Genomic DNA, 19523 nt, shown 5'->3' with positions numbered 1-19523 from the left:
TGCCATAAGCCTGCAGTAAGCACAAACCGAACCAGTTGTTCAATCTCTATAAATCTGAAAAACACAAACTGCTGAGCGGTGACTCATATATCAGTCTATTATATACTACAGGGCTGACTGTATTAAACAAATGGCTGGGCCTGCAGCTGGAAAAGAGAGGCAATATAGAGAGAGCAGAGGTTATTGTCTAATTTAAATCTTGGCAGCTTTCCCAGAGCTGTACCACATTCCAATTTGTGGCTGTGTTGCTTGGCGCTACTGACAGAGGTCCGGCTGCAAATACTCGCGGGCTCCTCTCCAGAAATGTGTCTCCAGACTGACAATCAACAAGTTGGCAGAGATTAACACAACGACTGGGGCATATTAGGTGAAATAATGAAAATGCACACATGTAAAGATATTGTGCTCTTCCCTACACGTGCTGCTCCCTCCTCCTCCTCCTCCTCCTCCTCCTGCGTCTGTGGTTGCAATAATGCATCTATAATCATTATGACTTGATGTGCAACAACAAAGGCTCGTAAAGAAAGCCAGTGCATTGCCTCTGTAATGTTTCCGAGTCCCGTAATGAAATAGCAGATGGAAAAAACATCTGTGAACACATAGTAGTTAAAGAATGGTTGAGCGGGCTCTTAGAAGCGATTAGCTATTTCAAGCTTTCCCTCCTTGGCGTACTATTGTCCGTTCATCTGGTAGATTGACAGCGCACCAGGACATCATTAGCGAACCTGACGGCTGTTGAGTCGCCGACATTGTTTTCCTCGTGACAGCTACCATCAGGCTAAGTGCCGCACTAATGTTTTTAACAGTATTTAAACTCAAAATGTCAAGTTAACATTTCCCTTGCTTGGAAAAAAAAAAAGCAACGCGAGATTAAGATGCCAGCTTTGAAATAATTACAAACACCAAGCTTCAACTTTGATTCTGTATCATCGCGGCTGACATTTCAAGAGATCGGGAACAAAGACGCCACTACACATCTTTCGGGTTCTTTCCTTTCCTAAAATGACAGGTTGGAGATCAGAGGCAGGCAAAGACCTGGAGGTCTGCTGTCGCTTTTCTTTTCCTTTCTTTTTTTTTGTTGAGGAGAACAAGGTAAGTTAGAAAAGTGTTTACAAAAGGGGGGTGGGAGGAAAAAAAAAAGGAAAACAGGAAAAAAGGCCCCATGCAAAAATCCTTTCTGCTGACATTTGTCAGCATGTGGCCAATCAAATGCAGCCATTTTTCTCTCGGTTGAATTTCCCTATTCATCAGCCATCAGTCAAACTCTTAAGAATGCAGTTACATAATTACATACGCAGACGTACATGTACGCTACTGCACAAACGCTGGGGTTTATCTGAGCTCTGACATGTTCCTCTGATGTTTACTGCTCATGAAAACATACAATAACCCTGAATCTGTCTCTCCTAACAATTGATAATAATCCTATACCTTGTATTTGTACAACCCCCCTTTACAGCTGTATTGATTTCCTCCTTTGACCACAGCTCCCCCCTCTAGCACTTTTATCCCATTTCTCCAGTGCAGGCAGCTTCAAAAAAAAAAAAGGGGGTCACTGACATTTTCAGTATCTGAGACTTGACCTCTATTTTAGGACCATGCTGTGACTTTCTCCCACTGAAATAAATGAGAGCGGTCCACAGTCTGCTCTGCTCTAACACCTTCCCTCGCACTTGCTCTCCCATCATTCTTCATTTGTCTCCATTAGGGGTCATGTTTAACCTCCTTCACCGACACTCTGCTCTTGTGTATATAGTTTGCAGAGGGCGTCAGAGCGCGTGATGATGTAGGCCCCAACATCCTAAACATGAGGAACAAGTAAATATTTTTTACTTAAATGCCTTAAAAAACATACAAAAGAGGTTTTCCTGTCGGGTTCTCAAACTCCCGGAAGACGAAACATCACCGATCCAATGAATCAATATATAAACAAAGCCCGTTAAGGGTTTTAAACAGGCGCGATGGTGCTGGAGATACTGACTGCAGGTTTAAGTCGGAGGGAGAAACAGAATTCCCACTGTCAACTTGTCATCAGCTAATTTACCTGGAGCCAGAGGGGGAGATTCACTGGACACATAGGGAGAGTTAATCTCTTCATTCATCTTCACTAAAGAGATCGACCCAATTAGCTTGCCACATTGACTGACAGCCCTTGTGTTTGCTTTTCTCTCCCTCGACTTTCCCCCCCTTCGTTCTTAAATCAGGAGTTATGCGGTTCACGCTGGCTCTGGCTGAAGGCCTCGAAAATCATTCGAGGGGTACTGTACAACAGTGAAATAATCATGATGTCTTTATTCAAATCTGTCGAGTCTGAAATATTCACCACCGCAATTTGCTGTGACTGATTAGCCAATGGAAGGGCTGCTTGGGGATAGCTCTCCAGAGCTCTGTAATTGAGCGGATTTGACTTGGGAGACGTTTTTTTTTCTTCTTCTTCTGCTGATAACTACACACATTCACCCCCTTTTTTTTATTTTTATAATGTACTTTTCTTTTTTTAGCCTCTCCTAGGATCAGAATTATGACGCTTGCAGAAACAGCAGTATGTAGGACAGTGTATATTGCGATCTGCCGTCCGCTGGAAGACTTTGATTCCGTATCATGTTTTTTTGTCAGATGATTTAACCGAAGCGTCTCTGGCTGCAGTCCAGAGACGAGTCACAGTTAAGTTGGCCAGGTCACTGCAGAGCTGTCAGATCTAGAAAACTCAAAAGATCAGGGACGACAAATGCCCCGAGGACTGCCGGCGTGGCCTCTGACATCCTATAATACACACAATATAGAGAACGCTGATGCAAATGTACTTGTGCCAATACAAGATATGAAGATATGCGGAAAAATATGACATGAATTTCATAATTTGGCCTCTTTTTGAATCCTTTTCAAAGTTGTTATTTAGCAAAACACCAAAACTACCCATTCTCCTGAAGATATTTTAGTTTGTACTCACCGCATGCGGTCTTGTTTTTAAAGTGAGATCATGTACTAACTGAAACAAGATATAACACAGTCTCCCTCTTACAGATCAATAGTTAAACATCATTGCACCAGCAGCTTCGGTTAGCAAATTTTAGCTAGATTTAGCGATTTAGAGACTTGTTGTCTGTCTCGGATTCCGACTAAATAACTGCACAGGATCGCTTCAAATACGCGAGGCAACATTTAACTACATTGATAAATGACGGGCGACGGTATTTTGACAAAAGTATGGCTATACTGCTTAGCTGACAGTTAAATGTGAGGGATTGCGAGGCTTAAATGGGATGATAAACAGAGCACTGAAAGGGGTAAGCCATCAAATAATGTCTAATAATGAGCTGTTTCATCATAATCCTGTATGGGTAATTAAGAGATTAATATGTCAATGCCGGCTCTGGCAGGTTCCTGCAGCCAGGAAAGGAGGGCTGTGTTTACCACAGTCCGTGTGCCACAATGCTCTGACAACAGCCTTCTTTCACACCAAATCTCATTTATATTGTACAGGAAAGAAAGAGAGATGCTGTTATTCTTCTCCAAAAAACACACCACTAATGCTCTGGGGCATGATTTGTCATTGTTATTCAGTGCTCGCTCACCTACACTTAAAACATGATCCTTCTGGATTTTAATTAAGCACCGAGGTACCTCCCAGGGGGTTCTGGCTTGGCAAAGGAAACTACTTTGATTTATGTACTACTTTGTTGTTCCCGCTTGAAGCTTGCCCGTTATGAGGGGCCGTGGTGATGAATGAACGAACGAAACCGGGCAATTATTCTTATTTGTTAATTAGTTCCCTTTAGGAATGTGATTCTTCGGGAAATATCAATAACCACCGACAGTAAAGCCCGAACATGAGCCGTCTGTTTACGTGTCGTCTGCCCACCACGCTGCAATCAAACATGAACCGCTGATTATGTTCGGAGTGAGTAATCGCACTGTAAAGCTGGCTGCGTGTCGATACGTGTTCGGCTAAATTTGGTTACGATTCACAGTTAAATCAACAAAAAAGATGACGGGCATGTGCAGCACTGGGATAATACTCCTATTCATGCACTGACATACATCATCCTGCTTAAAACTAAAATCTAAATACAGCACCAATTTGAAGAACACAGACTTTGCATTCATAAACTGTCAATGGCTTTTACATGACTATTTATTAGCAAACATGTCAGTTTAACACAATTCTTAAGCAGAATTAGACACATCTGTCAATTATCATTGTACCTATCAGGTATAGCTGTCTGTTTTTAAAGCACTTATGATTTAATGGTCAGAAATATCAATGGACAAGGAAATGTACAAGTACTTTACAGTGACAGGTGAGAAGAAACGGGATAATAAGCGTATTCCAGGCGGTGTTCACGTGAACTCTAACATTCCCTGACGTAAGATACACTCATCAGCCAAAGATAACTCTGTTTATTTGTTCAGTAATCGTATAGCGTGAACAGCAGCCAGTTTTTCAATATGAGACCTGAAGTATCGGCAGGAGTGTAATCCAGACTACCCAGGTGTACGATATGCAGCTGTTTTTAATAACAGGCCACATGCCCTGCAATAACAGATGACAAATAATCACAACTGATGTAATATCGTTCAATCATTTATTTTTTTTTCTTTTTTATGCAGTCTGGTTTCTAAGGCACTGTAGCTGCTGATTACGTTACAGTGTCAGGACCGAAGTTTCTTTCACTTTTTATTCATTTAGTTTCCTCCATCAGCTGATTGGTCTCGATGTAAAATCTCTCTCTCTCTCTCTCTCTGACAGCTTTATCTTTGCCTGCTGTGCCGCAGATCCGCACTGACAAATCAAAGCGGTAGCCGAGGACGCGTTACGTGACGAGAGTGAGAAAGTGGAGGATGCTCAGCCACCTCCGTGACACAACAGTGGTTACAGACGTGGACGTCGTGCGAGGTCTGCTCTCCGAGACGCATATCAGAAGCTAATGGAGTCTCGAAACCACAGGGGTGCCGCGGGATCGCTACGGTTAGCTCGTGGAACTGGTGAAGGTCACCACTGCTGAGCTGAGCAGCCACAAGCCCTCATAAAACCATGCAGCGTATCATTATTTTCAAAGTGTTTCATTATGGACGGTTAACCTTGGCTAACTCCGACCTAACACTTTAATCAGCTGCCTGTAATGCCTTTGAAACAGTGTAATCACTCTGCTTCTCTTCTTGTTTATCAGCGGGACAGACACAAATGTAGAGGAGGAAAAAAAAAGAAAGAAAGAGAGCGGGCTCCCTTTCCCCTCGGCCGTGCAGGTATTTGAAAAGTTACACCGTGAGTAAGAACCTCCAAAGATGAGGAACTAGATCGGTTTCCTTGGAAGGAATGTCATCTGAAAGAATCGTCAGTCAGTGGCAGTCCAGGGAGGGAAACCCTGCCAACGCGGAGGCCTCACAGACCTTGATCTTGTTTCTACTTCTGCCATACCACGAGCAGACCGCACACTATGACCGCGTGCGAGAGTCCGCGAGCCAGCAGAAACACACACATCACAATAAACAAGGACATGCTGTGAATGAGCCTCTGCTTCAACTCCCTGAAAATATCAGAAGTCGGCTCAAGAATTTCATGGACCCCATTCATGATCCCAGTGGAGGTTTCAGGGACTGGACCTGTATTATGTGGCTGGAGCTTTTTACTGAGGCCGTGTCCATTGTTCCTTTTGATCATGGAACTGAATAAAAACTAGACAGGATTCATGAATACTGCATGATTTTTCATCTCGCTGGAAATCTGACAGAAAGGATCCTCAAAGCGTTCTTGGGAACATGTTGAGAGCTTTGCTCATTCAAATGAAGATGATTGTTGGGCAATTATAGCCAAAAAGGGTGATGTAAGAGTGATGTAATGAGTCAACAGTGATTTTCTTTCTCTTCAGAACATCTTTCATTTGTCTTCCCCGCAGTCCTGGCAACTAAAGCATTAAACATAAAATTTTATGGTGGCGTTCAGGCAACTCAGAGCTCTCGTTTGAGGGTTTAGGGGGAAGATTGTGATCTTAGTTCAATATTGAAATAGGTCAGGGCGTCCTGTCTCGTGCTTCAAGTCAGGTTTGCACAGTCTGAACAAAAGGTCTTGGTGTAAAAAATGTTAAAAATATTAGACAGAGAGAGACAAACTAACACAGCGTGATTGTTGTTTAATCGCTTCGCAGAAGGCTCTAAAGACATGAAGTCTGTTCTCTAAGATGGATTCAAACACATTTAAATGAACAGGCATAAAGGGCAAACATATTCCTCCTCAGAACAGCTGCCTCATTCATCACAGCACAGCGAGCCAATCCTCCATCAGCGCGCCGCATTGAGATCCTGACATCATTCAAGCCGAACATGAATTATAGTAAAACAAAGTATTCATGTCGGGGAATATTCTCTCTGCCTAATGCATTTATATAGAAGATCCAATCAAACTCTGGCACGGTGGGATGGCAGTTTTCCAATTCGAGGAGACTATTAAAGCTCATTTAGAGGGTGAAGTAGGTTTATAGGCTGCCGTCTCATTGCTGTGGCAGTAACCACCACAAACAGACTTTATATTTGAGGAGCGTTTGACAATCACATCTTACTCGAGAATACTCAGCAGGCATGTAGCGGCATGGACAGAACAGTGAGCAAGACTGTTTATTTTACCTGGAAGACGCAATTAAATCACCATATTTTCAGTATATTAGCTTTTAAGAGGCACTGTGTAGTTTTGGAGAAGACAACGCACGTTGTAATTCAAACTCATACATATAGTTTTTTCTATAACTGAATAAACAAGCTGTTCTCAGAGGGAAAATAACAACGCTGGTTGAAGATATAAAGGTGGCAGGGTCCGCCAAATATTGTGTGCTTTAAGGTTAGTTTGTTTGTTCAGTCACACAAAGAGAGTCTGACTAGAGTGTCTGAGCTAAAGCTTCAGAATTGCACCTTTAAGGTGACGCAACACGTTTTTGTTCTACGCTTCAACAGGTTGTGTTTTACAATCAGTCTCCAGATCAGTTTGCTGCAACATGCCGTCTATTTGTCCATTCAAATAAAACTTTTTTTTTATTTACCCTTGTTGTTTAAGCTCTCTGCCCAACGGGTCCAAGGGATATTTGCACACCTGCTGCTATTGTCAGGCCTTTTAGTGCAACCTGGTAACACGCTGCATTATGGGAATGTATGATGTAGCTGGAGAGGGAGGGAGGGGGGACGGTGAGAAGGGGCTGGATTAATCACGCTGCGTAAGATGTAATACTACACACACCTGCAGCCCGGTCCGAGTATAATGAGGAAGAAAGTTACAGTCGGTGATACATCAACACTGTGGAGCGGTGACTAATATTTCTGAGTGGGCTGCTTCAGTTTGGATGGTCACAGTTAAATTAGAGGATAGAAAAGAAAATCCCACGCGCGGACAATAATTCTTGTTTGGCTGACAGGATTAATTAACGTGCTGCAGGAACAACATCTAAATATTGAAAATGTGATATGCTGCGTTAAGCGAGACTGCAAGTTGACTCGTGAGTGAACCATGAACAGCTGCAAGAAATGAGTGTAATATACAGAGATAGAAGCGTTGAGTTCGACTTGTCCAGCCCGGGAAATATTACCCACAACTGTGAGAGACATTCGTCAGTGGCCTGCGCTCCTTGAAAAGAGCTTAGGAGAACCGGGGGGGGGGGGGTTTTAAGTCGAGCATGTCAAGTTAAAAGGGAAACAGCTGAATGTTTTGATGCAGTCTGTGAGCCCATTAAGAGAATTGGACATCAGATCTATGAAACATGGAATGGCTGCCTCTCTGGAAAAGCTTTAAAAAATGAATGTGTCTTAACAGCGAGGCTAACCACTAAAGGGACACAACACTTATTGAATCAGCCAACCAGAAGTGATTGACTGGTCCTTTTGAAAACTGCTTAATTCACGGTAAAAGCAGTTTTTTTTTTTCTGAGCAACGGGGAGTTTTTTTTTTTTTTTCTTCCCCCCCTTTTCCATTTAATAAGTCAGCGAAGGTTGAGGCTGTCGGAGATGTTGTGAGCCAAAACCAGATTAAAACAGTTTATCATGGCGGAAAAATATCTTGTGTGTGTGTGTGTGTGGGGGGGGGCTGCTCTGAGACGAAAGGGGCCGCAGTATGACTTGACACACAGTATATATGAGAAGACGTCTTCAAACACCTTCAGGTTAATTTAAACTTTGACCTTACACGATAAACTAACCCAAACAGGACATTTAGTATTGTTCCTGTCAGTGATATATATAGACACGGCTTAGCAAAACTCTAGGAACTGAAGTGCTTCAGGTGCTTGACTCGAGCTGAATCTCTTAAGATCATCAAACCCTAAAACTAAAACTCAGCCCCCACGCTGACCTCGGCGGTGTAATCTTCTCCTCTTCTCCAGGGAGTGCAGATAAGGTTAACAACTTTCTCAAAGAGGAGTCCGGTCGCAGTGTGTGAACTACGGCTCGGAGACGGCTTCGCTTTTGTAGCCTTTTACGAATTAGCTGCAAAAAAAAACCAACCAAACAAACAAAAAACATTCCAGTTTCAATAGGTTTGTGTAGCGTGTAGTGTGGTGTAGTTGGCTTTTATACTATGGATGGTTCAATCTGCATCAAAACAAATGAAACGTATAAATTACCACTGTCATGTTTCATTTGCATTGTAATGACGCGTCAAATAATGAGATGTTTTAGAGAAAAGTTGAAACAAGGCAAGGAGTAATTTTCATCATCGCATTCCAGACTCTCTGGCGTGTATCTGATGATCAGAAATTGGCAATAAAATAGTTATTAAAGCAATCAAAAAAGAAGAACTAATGTTCCTTTACAGGATATTATAATTAAATAAACACACACAATACTATACGCGACTGCGACTGAACAGAAACCATCGCCTCTGTGATGACTTTGGGTGTCAAAATAAAACAGTTTCTCCTCAGGCATTTCCGTGGGTTTGATGGATGGTGTAGTGATGTTGTGCACATGATCAAAATCCAATAACAAATGCGGCTCTCTTGCGGATTCATCCTCTTTGTATCACTGAAAGAGACGTCTTTGAAACAGCCGTGTAGCTACAAATAGTCCAGAGAGGGGAAGGTTGTTTTTGTTCAGCTCGGCAGCACTGCCAGGGCCAAAGCTCAAGGAGGAACATGCGATGATGCTCACGTTGTTTGAACTGTGTAAAGCATGTCGACATGTAAGCATACGTTATTATATACATATTATATACGAGCTCCAGTCTGTACCTGGTAATGAGATCTTTACCCTAACTCTGTACAACAAGATGTTTTGTCTACAACCATGTCAGAAGGACCCATGATGCACAGCGAGTCCACAACCCACAAGGCAAAAACAACTTTAGGACACAAACTTAATGCATTTATTGGCAAACATGTTGACTAGAAATAGGGAAAAGTGGTGTTTGACTTCATGAACACAGAGGCGTTATAACTTAAAGTCAAAAACAGGGCCCGTGATGCACAGCGACAACAACCCACCACTTAAAAACAACTTAAGGACACGAGGTCTTGCCTAAATGAACCACGCTGAGTAATGTATGGGGAGATGTAATGAAGTGGATTTATGAGCAGCGATGGCAGCATCGCAGAAGGTCTTTATTACGAGCGCTGATCTGGGTAATGGTCTATGTCTGTCCAAGATTTCGGAGCCTTTGTCGTAGCCACCTTGTAAACAAAGCCCACAGGTTCAGACTTATTGGTCCAGATGATCAGATTATACCACCAACGTAGAAACAAATTCAAAAAAAAAAAAGAGAGGGGAAGCTGTAAGTCAACATCTCAATGTGATCAACAACAACAACAACAACAACAACAACAACAAAAAAAAGATAGTGACAGCTGCGATGATGTGGCGCCGCAGGAATCAGAAACCATCAGGCTCACGGTTTAATACGAGACTGTTACAGCTCTCTAAAGAGGCAATCACTGCAAACCCTTGAGAAGTCTGTTTTCATTAACATTTATAGAGTTTCCACCACTGTGTCTCTTATCGCATCGGCGAGGGATCATCGCAGCTATCCTCGCGCCTGCTCGGCAGAAGACGCATCGAGACGTCGGCGACGACGTGGAGATACCGCGCTGACAAAACGTTAACATCTGCCCCTCGGTGCGGACGATGTGGCAGCGCGGCCCGTCACACAGAACCAGTCGTTCTCAAGTACAGCGTGTCGTCTTCTGAGCAGGCGGGGACCTAAAAATAACGCCCCTCTAATCTCGGTGGGAAAATTAGGTGTTTAATAAATCTGTTGAACTACATCTCCCTGACAAGCCACAATTAACAAGACTCCGCGAAAAAAAAAAGAAAGAAAAAAAAAACACATCAGCCACATTCACGTCCTGGACATGTAAAACATTTAACACGCACCTTGAAGTCACATCCATCAACTGCTGAGTCTGACAAAGCAGACGGCCCTGTGAGGTTACACCCCAACCTCCCACCCCAACACACACACACACATTTAAAGCTGTGTTTGGATATGTTTAGAATGTGTGTGATGAAATGGCACCAGCTGTGTACACTGGAGAGATGCACAAGGCCCCCTGGTTGAGCAGAGCGTTAACCCCTTCCCTCCCCGTTTGAAGCAGCAGAGACAGCAAAGACAAAAGAAGCAACACAATCAGAGGTTATTGCCCCGGGGAGGGGGAGGTTGTTGCTGGAGAAGTACAGTAATTCACTATAAGTTCCTTCCCTTGGTTCTTTAATCTTTACTGCCTTTTTTTTTTTTTTTTAGTTTCCTTACATATGCATGGGGTCAGTAGGGCCCAGATGAACCGTGAGCTGGCTCCTGTGGCACCTACACTACCATTTTACAGGCTCAATAAAGTCCACTGTTAATTGCAGCTGCAGCCCTTCATCATCATGTCAACTCCTACAGTCTGAACACGTCCTTCACCACAGTCTTTCATAGCATAGTTGAGAGGATATAATACAAAGTAAATAAACTCTCAGGGGTGCTTTATCTCCGTTCAGATTTTAAAAAAAAAGGAATGAAGAATGTGTGCAGCACTTGGAGGATTTGTCTTATTATGAAGGACTGAAAGTTGTAATTCTTTCAATTCAAGGCTGGCCCGGGTTGATCTGACAGCACACGCTGGTTAGCATGGTAACAGGAAGTGCAGTTTAATAAGTTACCAGACACACCTTGTCAGAAACACAACAGAAGAGCAATAGGTTTCCAACACAACCAGTGAAACTGTGCGTCTTTTCTTTCAATAAGAAGGTCAGTCAGTCATAGTTACAAACGCGATCTGAACACAACACGAGTAGTTTTTCCACAACAGCACAGTGAAGTTGGTTCTCTTTCTGATGAGTTGGCTGTGTGCATCCTGTGACCTGCAGCTCTCCTACAATACAATAAACTCTGATTTCGTAGACACATTTTTGACGCATGAATTTTGAATCTGGTTGAGGAATGGCAAGTAAATACACTGGAAGGCTATTGTACAAAGAACTACAGACTGACAATAAGAAATAATGGGTTTGATTTCATGAAAATAAGAGAAATAACTGATCACAAAAGTTGCTCTTTCCCTGACATCGCTCAACACCACATCAAAACTCAAATCATCCCACAGAATGACTTTTCCATCTGTTTGTCCATATGATCATCACAGCAGCAATAAAATACTCTGATGTATGTTCAGTTCCAGACTACAAAGAATTATGACGTCTCAGTGGTGCTGGTATTAGTTCTGCAAATAAACCTGAAGTGTTAGCACCAGTGCAGGTGAAGAGTTTTGTATTAACATCTGTTGGTAATTTCAGCCTGCCTGTGCCTGGAGGTAATGAAAGCTCACATTAACTGGATACTGTATCTGAACATTATTAAACCTTAAGAGAAAAAAAAAATGGACCAGATGGCCATAAATATGGGCATAACGCTGGGTCCCTTTAATGAAAACCTTAAAGTCAATTACATTTGACTTTTACAAATACAAAAAAAAAAAAACAGTCAAATCCAAACTGCTGCTGGTTTTTGGTTGAAACAAGTTACTTTAATTCTCCTGCAGCACCAAAACTGGACAAATGACAACTTGATGCGCACTTTCATTGTATTATTTAAAGTTTTCCGAACTTTTAAAAGGCAGAACATGCATTTTACTGACTACAACCAGGTGTTTCGTTAACAGGGGAGCCGGTGAACTAAGAGTCGTTATCGCAGATACATTGAAAAACAATGCAACTTGAAGTAACAACCAATCAATGACAAAACCAGGGGCCCCGGCGCGTTCGCCCTTGAGCACAGCTGATCCGTGTTCGACCTCAAGTCAAGGTAGTTTAGGAGAAACGGACCCCTCTGTGACAACCCTGTCGCCCACATGAGCGCTCCACGTTTAAAAAGACTCGGCGAAATAAACCTCAGTGGAGAGAGATCTGATCCAGAGTCTGTGTTTGATTTCTGCGAGATTACAGCGAGTGATTCTTCTTGCTACATTTACTTTATGAGCATTATTCAGCTGTGTGAAGTTTGTGGCATGTTTCTCTTCGGCACCGCCAGTTTCTCCTTCATCTCGGAGCCAAAAAAGAACCAGGCGGCTTCATTAGTCATGACTGCACTACCTAATTAAGTTTGTGCCACTCGTTTGGATCTTTCTGTAAAATTTAAAAAGAATCTGTGATGTGTCAAAGTGCCTCTGGGCCACTTCGTCTCTGTTGTCGTTAAAACTGAACATTTCCTGTGCCAGCGTTTTGAGACGGTATTGCCTGTGTTTCAAAATACAAGAAAAAGAAATCTGTGAATCCACTGAAAGTTTTTTTTTTTTTCTTTCAAAAGAGGTGCTGTGACAGCTTATAAATAGATTAAAAGAAGTGATGCTTCAGTTCTGCGTGACTTGTGAGAACGCCACATCTTCTTGGGATGACAAACCGCTCGGCACTGTGCTACCTTTCAGCATGCTGATCCAAATAAATTGGGGAGGATTATTTGAAAGATGCCTGCAAAAGAGCCTATTTGTTCGCCATGGAAAGGCATTGTAATTAGCATGAAATGCATGCTTTGTACTCTCCCCCTCTCTCTCTCTCTCTAACGTAACTGGTGGAGATACTGGATAAGCACCTTCTCACCTCCCTCCCTCCCTCTCTCTAACTCGCTCGCTGCCTCCTTTTGCATTGTAGCCAATTACTGTTACAGATGGAAAATTTCACTTGACCTGGGGAATTTATGAGCAGGAATAAAAGAAAAAAAAAAAAAAAAAGACAAGACGTGCTCGAACTCTTACGCCGATTCAAGGCAACGCAGTAAAAATTTCTCGGGGCTGATGAAGACATGATGAAATTGGGCACATATGACAACTTGGCCACATGACAAAAGAGCTGATGAAACAGTGAGACAAACCTGGTAACTGTTTTTGAGCAGCATCAGATTTGCGGAAAAGGGGGGCAAACAGAGAGCTGCACTACAGGGCTGAATAATTTGGGTGGGGGTTGTGTGAGAGAGAGAAAGGGGGGGGGGGGTGCAGGAGGGGGGAGAGGCCACCATTGTTTAAACTTCATCAAAACAGCACTGCAGCAGTTGTGTCACCGGTCCGTCATAAAGATGTTCCCCCTTCAGAGTCGAGCTGCTGAAGGATCACAGGCTGAATAGCTGGAGTGTTACATCACTGACAAACCATCACTAACTATCATCTGTGTTTTACGTAACCTCTGCCCCCTTCGCTCGAGAGCTAATAAAACTTGTAATACCTCAGCAATGTTCCCCCTTTTTTTCACAACCCAGGAGCCGGGGGCCTGCTCCAGTACAGATGTGGGGAGGAGAATAAAACACAGGAAAAAAAACAAAAAAAACCAGGCTGTCTGACCTGGAAGAGAGAGAAGGTGAAGCTGCTGTGTTTGTGTGACAGCGTGAATGAGGTCAAAGATAAAACGCACAACACGGCAACAAACGCTGACAGTGAATTCTTGCATTCACACCGAGGAGACGGAAGGCGTGCTTGTTTTCTCCGGCTGCGGCTACTTTTTGGCATAAAGTTGAGGATTGATCATCAGCATCAAGAGTTCATCTGCCAGCACCTAAAAGGGGGCATGTCTTAAAAAGTTGTGATGTGACACAGCAGCACATCGAAGACGCCACGCATCATGAAACAGGAGCACAGTTTGTCTGACACACTGGGATCTCAGCTACCCATCATGTTACCGTAGAGTGCATGTGTGTGTGTGTGTGTGTGTGTGATGTGCTGATAACACAGATCCATCACTGACTGTTGTGGGGAACATGGACACTGTGCAGACCAACAGCGCCCATTGATGACTGTGGATCACATCACTCTGGTGAGAGTTCAGCAGCGCGGCTTTCGAGCTTCTGGACGGAAAAAGTAACTACACCTGCTGTCTCCTGCTTCAATTCCCATTACTAATACACAACAACAAAGTTCCAGGCAGGCAGGAAGGAAAAGGAGAGGGAGGGTTAATTAAAGCAACTCTAGAGAGGCAGTAATGAGCACTGGCTCAGGTCAATGGTGGAAGGGAGGAGGAGGGGGACAACTACGTGAATGAACATGTAGTTTTAATTCTCTTTACCTTGTTGAAGTTGTAGTAGCCCAAACAGTGGGCAAAATCCAGGTTCGGCGGTTCCCCTGGAATAGAATTCCCTCCAGCAGACGGATAAAACCTTACATCCATGGTGCGTGTGTGTGACAGAGAGACACAGAGAGGGAGAGAAGGAGCCGCGCAGCTGCTCTGCCCGGAGATCAGTGCGTTTTTTTTGTTTTTTTCTTTTTCTTTTTTCTGCCGTTTACAAATCCAAAAGCGCACGGAGAAGAGAGGCGGAGAGCTGACCCGAACCTGCTTTCTGTCGGGGGGCTGCTGAGTGAGAGGACTGCGGTGAGGGGACACACACACAAACACACACACACACTCACAAAAACCAAAAAAGACAAAAAAAAAAGGGGGGGGGTGGGGGGTGGGAAGAAAGGCTTCGGGTAAAAGTTTTGGTATTCCTCTCCTACACCTGGATCAGCCGCTTCATTTCTGAGGTTGGACCGAGCCGAGTGCGCTGTCCCTGTGAGAGCCCAGGCATTCACACACAGCTGCCGCCGCCGCCGCCGCTGTATACAAAGAAGCCACGAGACCGGCGACTGAGCCTGAGCGTGGGTCCACCTCCTTTTCTCCTCCCGCTTCACATGCGGGAACACGACAACATATGAAAAACTGCAATAAAGAAATAAAACAAAGTGGTGGAGCGATGAAGAAGTCCGCGCGTCAGAGCGCAGCGCGCACCCAGGGTTCGTGTCCGCGTCCCTCCGTCCTCTCTCCCCCAGAGAAGTTTATTCTTTCTTTCTTTTTTTTTTTTTTAAATATATATAATTCTCCACCAACTTTTTTTCAGAAAAGAAACTAGCGGGTGAAGCAGTTTGAGTAAGAAGCAGCGAGCGGAGCCATCTGCTGAGAAAAATTTTAAAAAAAAAAAAACAAAAAACACGGCGATCGGAGGAGGGTTTGTAGGGGAAGGAAGAAAAAAAAAACCCCAAAACAAACAAGCAGAACGCAACAGTCCACAGATGGTGCAATTAGTGGATGTGATGTAGTACACCGGGTGTACGAGTCCAGCCCTCGGCTCTGCCTGTCGTAGTGATGAACAAGGCGAAATGTGTGAACAAGCCAGCCACTCCCCAAACACAGCAGGCCACTCCCATGCAAACACCGCAGTTAAGCTCCATGTGACATGTTGAAATATGATCGTTAATTACAATTACAGGGGGCTCGTTTTCATGTTTGGGTGCATTTTTAAAAAATAATTTCAAGTGTCATATTAAAAGTTCCACACCTTCCTCTCCGTGTTTGTTTGAGTGGCATTAAAAGTGAAGCCTGTCGATGTTAAAGGTGCAGTATGTAGTTTTTGAAGAGGAAAAGTGAAGACAAGTGTTCACTGGACTGAACAAACTCTTCATTTGATGTCATGACTGAATAAACAACAACACAACTGTATACTGATTTACTTAGTTTACATGTGGCGGACCCTGCCACCTTTCTAGCTTTAAACAGTGTTCTGGGGATCTTTCTGCTGAGAACAGATTGTGGAAAAAATATATATATATATCTATATATATATATATATTCCTATATATATATTCCTATATATAAACTATATATTAGTTTGAATTATGCCTTAAGACTTATTACATATTCAGTGACAGTTTATAGACTATAAGTGTAACTTTACATTTTTATTCCATTTCCAGTTGAGCCAAATTTACAGAAAATTCAGCTGCCATCTTTAGAATTTCATTGTGTTTCATAGTGTTTTATTCTGAAAGTCTTATCTGGCTTTATTCACATTTCAGCCACTGGAATATTTTTGCAGTTCATGTTTGTTCACCCATCAAGTTGATACAACATGTCATAGCCAAGCCCCCAGTAAGAACAGCAGCATCTAAAGCCAGTTTTTCTTAGTGGCCAAATCATGTAACTACATCATCACATGATGCACTTCTGCCTGAGAAGACTTATCCGTAAGTTTACATCGTGACAGAAGCGTCTGTAAAACGGTGGATCCAGTTGTTTGTTTAGCATTGCAAAGAAGGGGGAAAAGGATTGGCTTGCTGTTGTTTAATTATTGCTTGCTGTTCTTATTTATTCCTGTTAAACTTCTCTGAGGTCCCGTCTTCCCCTTGAGATCAGCTACCCTCCCTCCTTTATTCACAGTATCTATGATTTCACTGGTCACGCAGCACTTGTCTCTGCAGTAAAACAGTGTAATCATTCATTTTTTTTTAAAGTTATGGCATACTTGTGTTCAGATTGCAGGGACTTTCTGATCATCAGGTGGAAATTTGCCCTGGCCACAGCCCAGATCTCTTACAGAAATAATGTCCAGATGCAACAATAAGAGTCAGTTTAGTAACAGTGAAAAAACGAGGGAGAAAAGAGAAATATCGTGTGAGAAAGTAGCCTACTTTAGCTAATGAGAAGGGTGGAGGTGGTAGCACTGGGGAAACAGTACACCCTGTGTAGCTGCCCTGACTGTAGCACATCAAACTGTTTTTTTTTTTTAAACTTTCAGTGATATCATACATCTGTTTTACTTGTCCTTTCACACAACATGTAATTAGTGTGTTTGACAGTGTCTTAGAAGAAAATCCCTGATGATCCCAAAATGCACTTGTTTGGGTTTTATAATCTGCCGGATGCATTATTAACGTTTTATCAAGTGTAGGCAAATAAAGAATCAATGAAATGTAACATTATCATTGTGTTCGATTATTGCAGCGATGATTCAGTGAGGCTGGTTTCATTTCTGCTCCAATATTTGTGTATCCAATCACAACTCATCAGCTATGGAAATACAGAGAAGCCCTCATGTGTCTCCGACTACTTGACACAACCATACTGTTGTTTTACTGTACAAAATAAGGTTTACTGTGTGCATACAGCTTGTGCACAGTTCTCTGTGTACCCTGCTCAGTTTTCTGAGTCAGCAGCAAGAAAATATTGTGCAAGTGTTACTTTTAGGCGGCTGCTGGAAGCTGTTATTTCCAGACAACCAGATCAGATGTATTATTTTTTTGAGAAGAAGTACTTCACAGCACTGTTGGGGAGAGAGAGAACGGGTGCACACGAGGGATCCATAGAAAACCCACCGACTGTAAGAGCGTCTCATCAGGTTTATGGGTAGCCGTAACATACGCGTGGAAATAAAAAAGTAAAAATAGTTTATTGTTTACTGTCGAAGCATTTGAAAGGTTTGAGTTAAAAGAAAGAAAGAGAAGAGCAGAGGCAGTAAATCCGGGTGCAATAAGAAATACTGACATGATGTTATATTGAATATGTCACCACTTACTGAAGAGTTATAGAAAACAGAAGCCAGAGACGAGATGGTTTTTTATTGGAAACTGTACTAATATTAAACAGAACATCTCTTTGTGCTGTCATGTCAGATTTTCTGTGCTGTTTCAATATCAGACAAGATGAATGGCTAATTAATGGAAAAGTGATAATCCAATGTAATCAAATTCTATATATAGCATCGCCCTTTTTCACCGCAGACGTTCTAGCTAAGCATAGCTGCAAAAGCACAGGTGTAATTAATAACATTAATGATGGCTGTGTTAAATTAAAGTGTCCCAGTGAGCCATTTCTGTCCGACAGCACCGCACAGTACCGATACCCTGGAACATACACACCTGAATGGAACACAGCCATAATTAATGCTATTAATTACGCCTGTGATTTTCTTGCTACGACACGTCAAAATGTTAAAAAAAAAAGAAAAAAAAAAAGGATTATTGTCATGACCTTCAGCACTGTTTATTTTCTAACATGAGCTGTCATGTCGGTTTCTGAAATAGCCAGAAACCAGAATTTTAACAAAAAGAGAGAGATGAACCAAATAATGCTCGCTGTACTCCTGGCTGTGAGGTAAACACACAAAGAGTCTTTTCATTCACCTGTCACATTCAAGCTCTCCACAGTGGAGAGGGGAGGTCGGAATAAACACGAAAATCAATGTTATCTGTCGGCCATGAGGACACACACGCAAAGCTCTGCTGCAATGTCTTATTTGTTTATAAATGTCAGATTTGTCTTTATTTACCATCAAATCTCTGCATGTCAGTATGTTGAAATGTATTTTTCTACATCCTAATGCACATATATACATAACATCTCTCTCTATATATATACATATAGTGTTTAATAGTATTTAATCATATGGATTCTACCATTCCATGATGTTACAGCGTCAGTGTCTCCTCTTATTCATTGTCTGTTGGGAGTTAGAGGATCTGTAGCATCAAATAACAAACTGTTTTTTAATTGGATACAGTGATATTACTGAAAATGTTCCTCCTTTCTGCTCTGTATCAGAATTACACTGTGTGGTCAAAGGTGCACATGTTTAAGAATAACAAATTCACATCCTGAGGAAATAAGGAGGTGTGTATATCATCAAAGCAACCGCTAACAGCTGCTAGCTGCCGTTAGCATGTTATTTCACGATTCGGAATGGGAGCACGGAGAAGGTAGTGTTAGTGTTGAGAGCCCTAGTGCAACATTTTAGAAGCAGGACAAGTTGGAGCTAGCTGGTTAGCATGCTAACTTGAGTAGATATCTCTGCGCCACATCAGGAAGTCAAATTCTTGCATAGTGCAGCTTTAAAATGTGACGTGTAACTTTAAACCTTAACCACTTATCCACTGTTTTCCGTTTGCAGAAAATGAAATAAAAAGGTCCGGTTTCTAATCTTCTGATAAATGTCTCGAAGATTTTTACAGTTACGCTTTGAAGGGACTGCAGCTTCTCTGAACACCTTGAGTGAGTTTTTGTATTGTACTCTCTGATAAAACACAATTATCCAATGATTTGTTGTTATTTTTTTTTTACACGTGATTACCTGTGATCAATATATCAATGTTTGTATCCTGATATCCTTAAAAAATACTTTTGCAACTTGTGTTAAAATACACTTGGCATGCAGCTAAGTAAACAGCACCCTTCTTCTTCATTAAATACATCTGTATCTCTCTCAACTCTGGGAAGCATGACAGAAAGTCTGTGGATATAAAACAGAATATAGGTCACATGTGCTGCACTCATGTGTCTAAACCTGT

The 19523-nt window shown here is 42.3% G+C and overlaps 1 protein-coding gene across 3 annotated transcripts in view; it reads right to left on the bottom strand.

Annotated features, from left to right (window-relative positions):
* Positions 1-19523, bottom strand: part of tox3 (TOX high mobility group box family member 3) — a 167723-nt gene that overhangs the window by 26192 nt on the left and 122008 nt on the right. Inside the window, exon 1 of one of the 3 annotated variants that reach the window (XM_037096021.1) lies at positions 14497-14598. The exons of the other annotated variants lie outside the window; for them this stretch is intronic. Within the exon in view, the coding sequence (XP_036951916.1) occupies positions 14497-14598 (102 nt within the window). Of the gene's footprint in view, positions 1-14496; positions 14599-19523 lie in introns of those variants that run through there. 3 annotated transcript variants of the gene reach the window in all.

Source organism: Acanthopagrus latus, chromosome 4 (genome assembly GCF_904848185.1).
Source record: "Acanthopagrus latus isolate v.2019 chromosome 4, fAcaLat1.1, whole genome shotgun sequence".
NCBI classification, from domain to species: Eukaryota; Metazoa; Chordata; class Actinopteri; order Spariformes; family Sparidae; genus Acanthopagrus; species Acanthopagrus latus.
The sequence above is the reverse complement of the archived record's forward strand: the minus strand, read 5'-3'. Positions and strand labels throughout refer to the sequence as shown.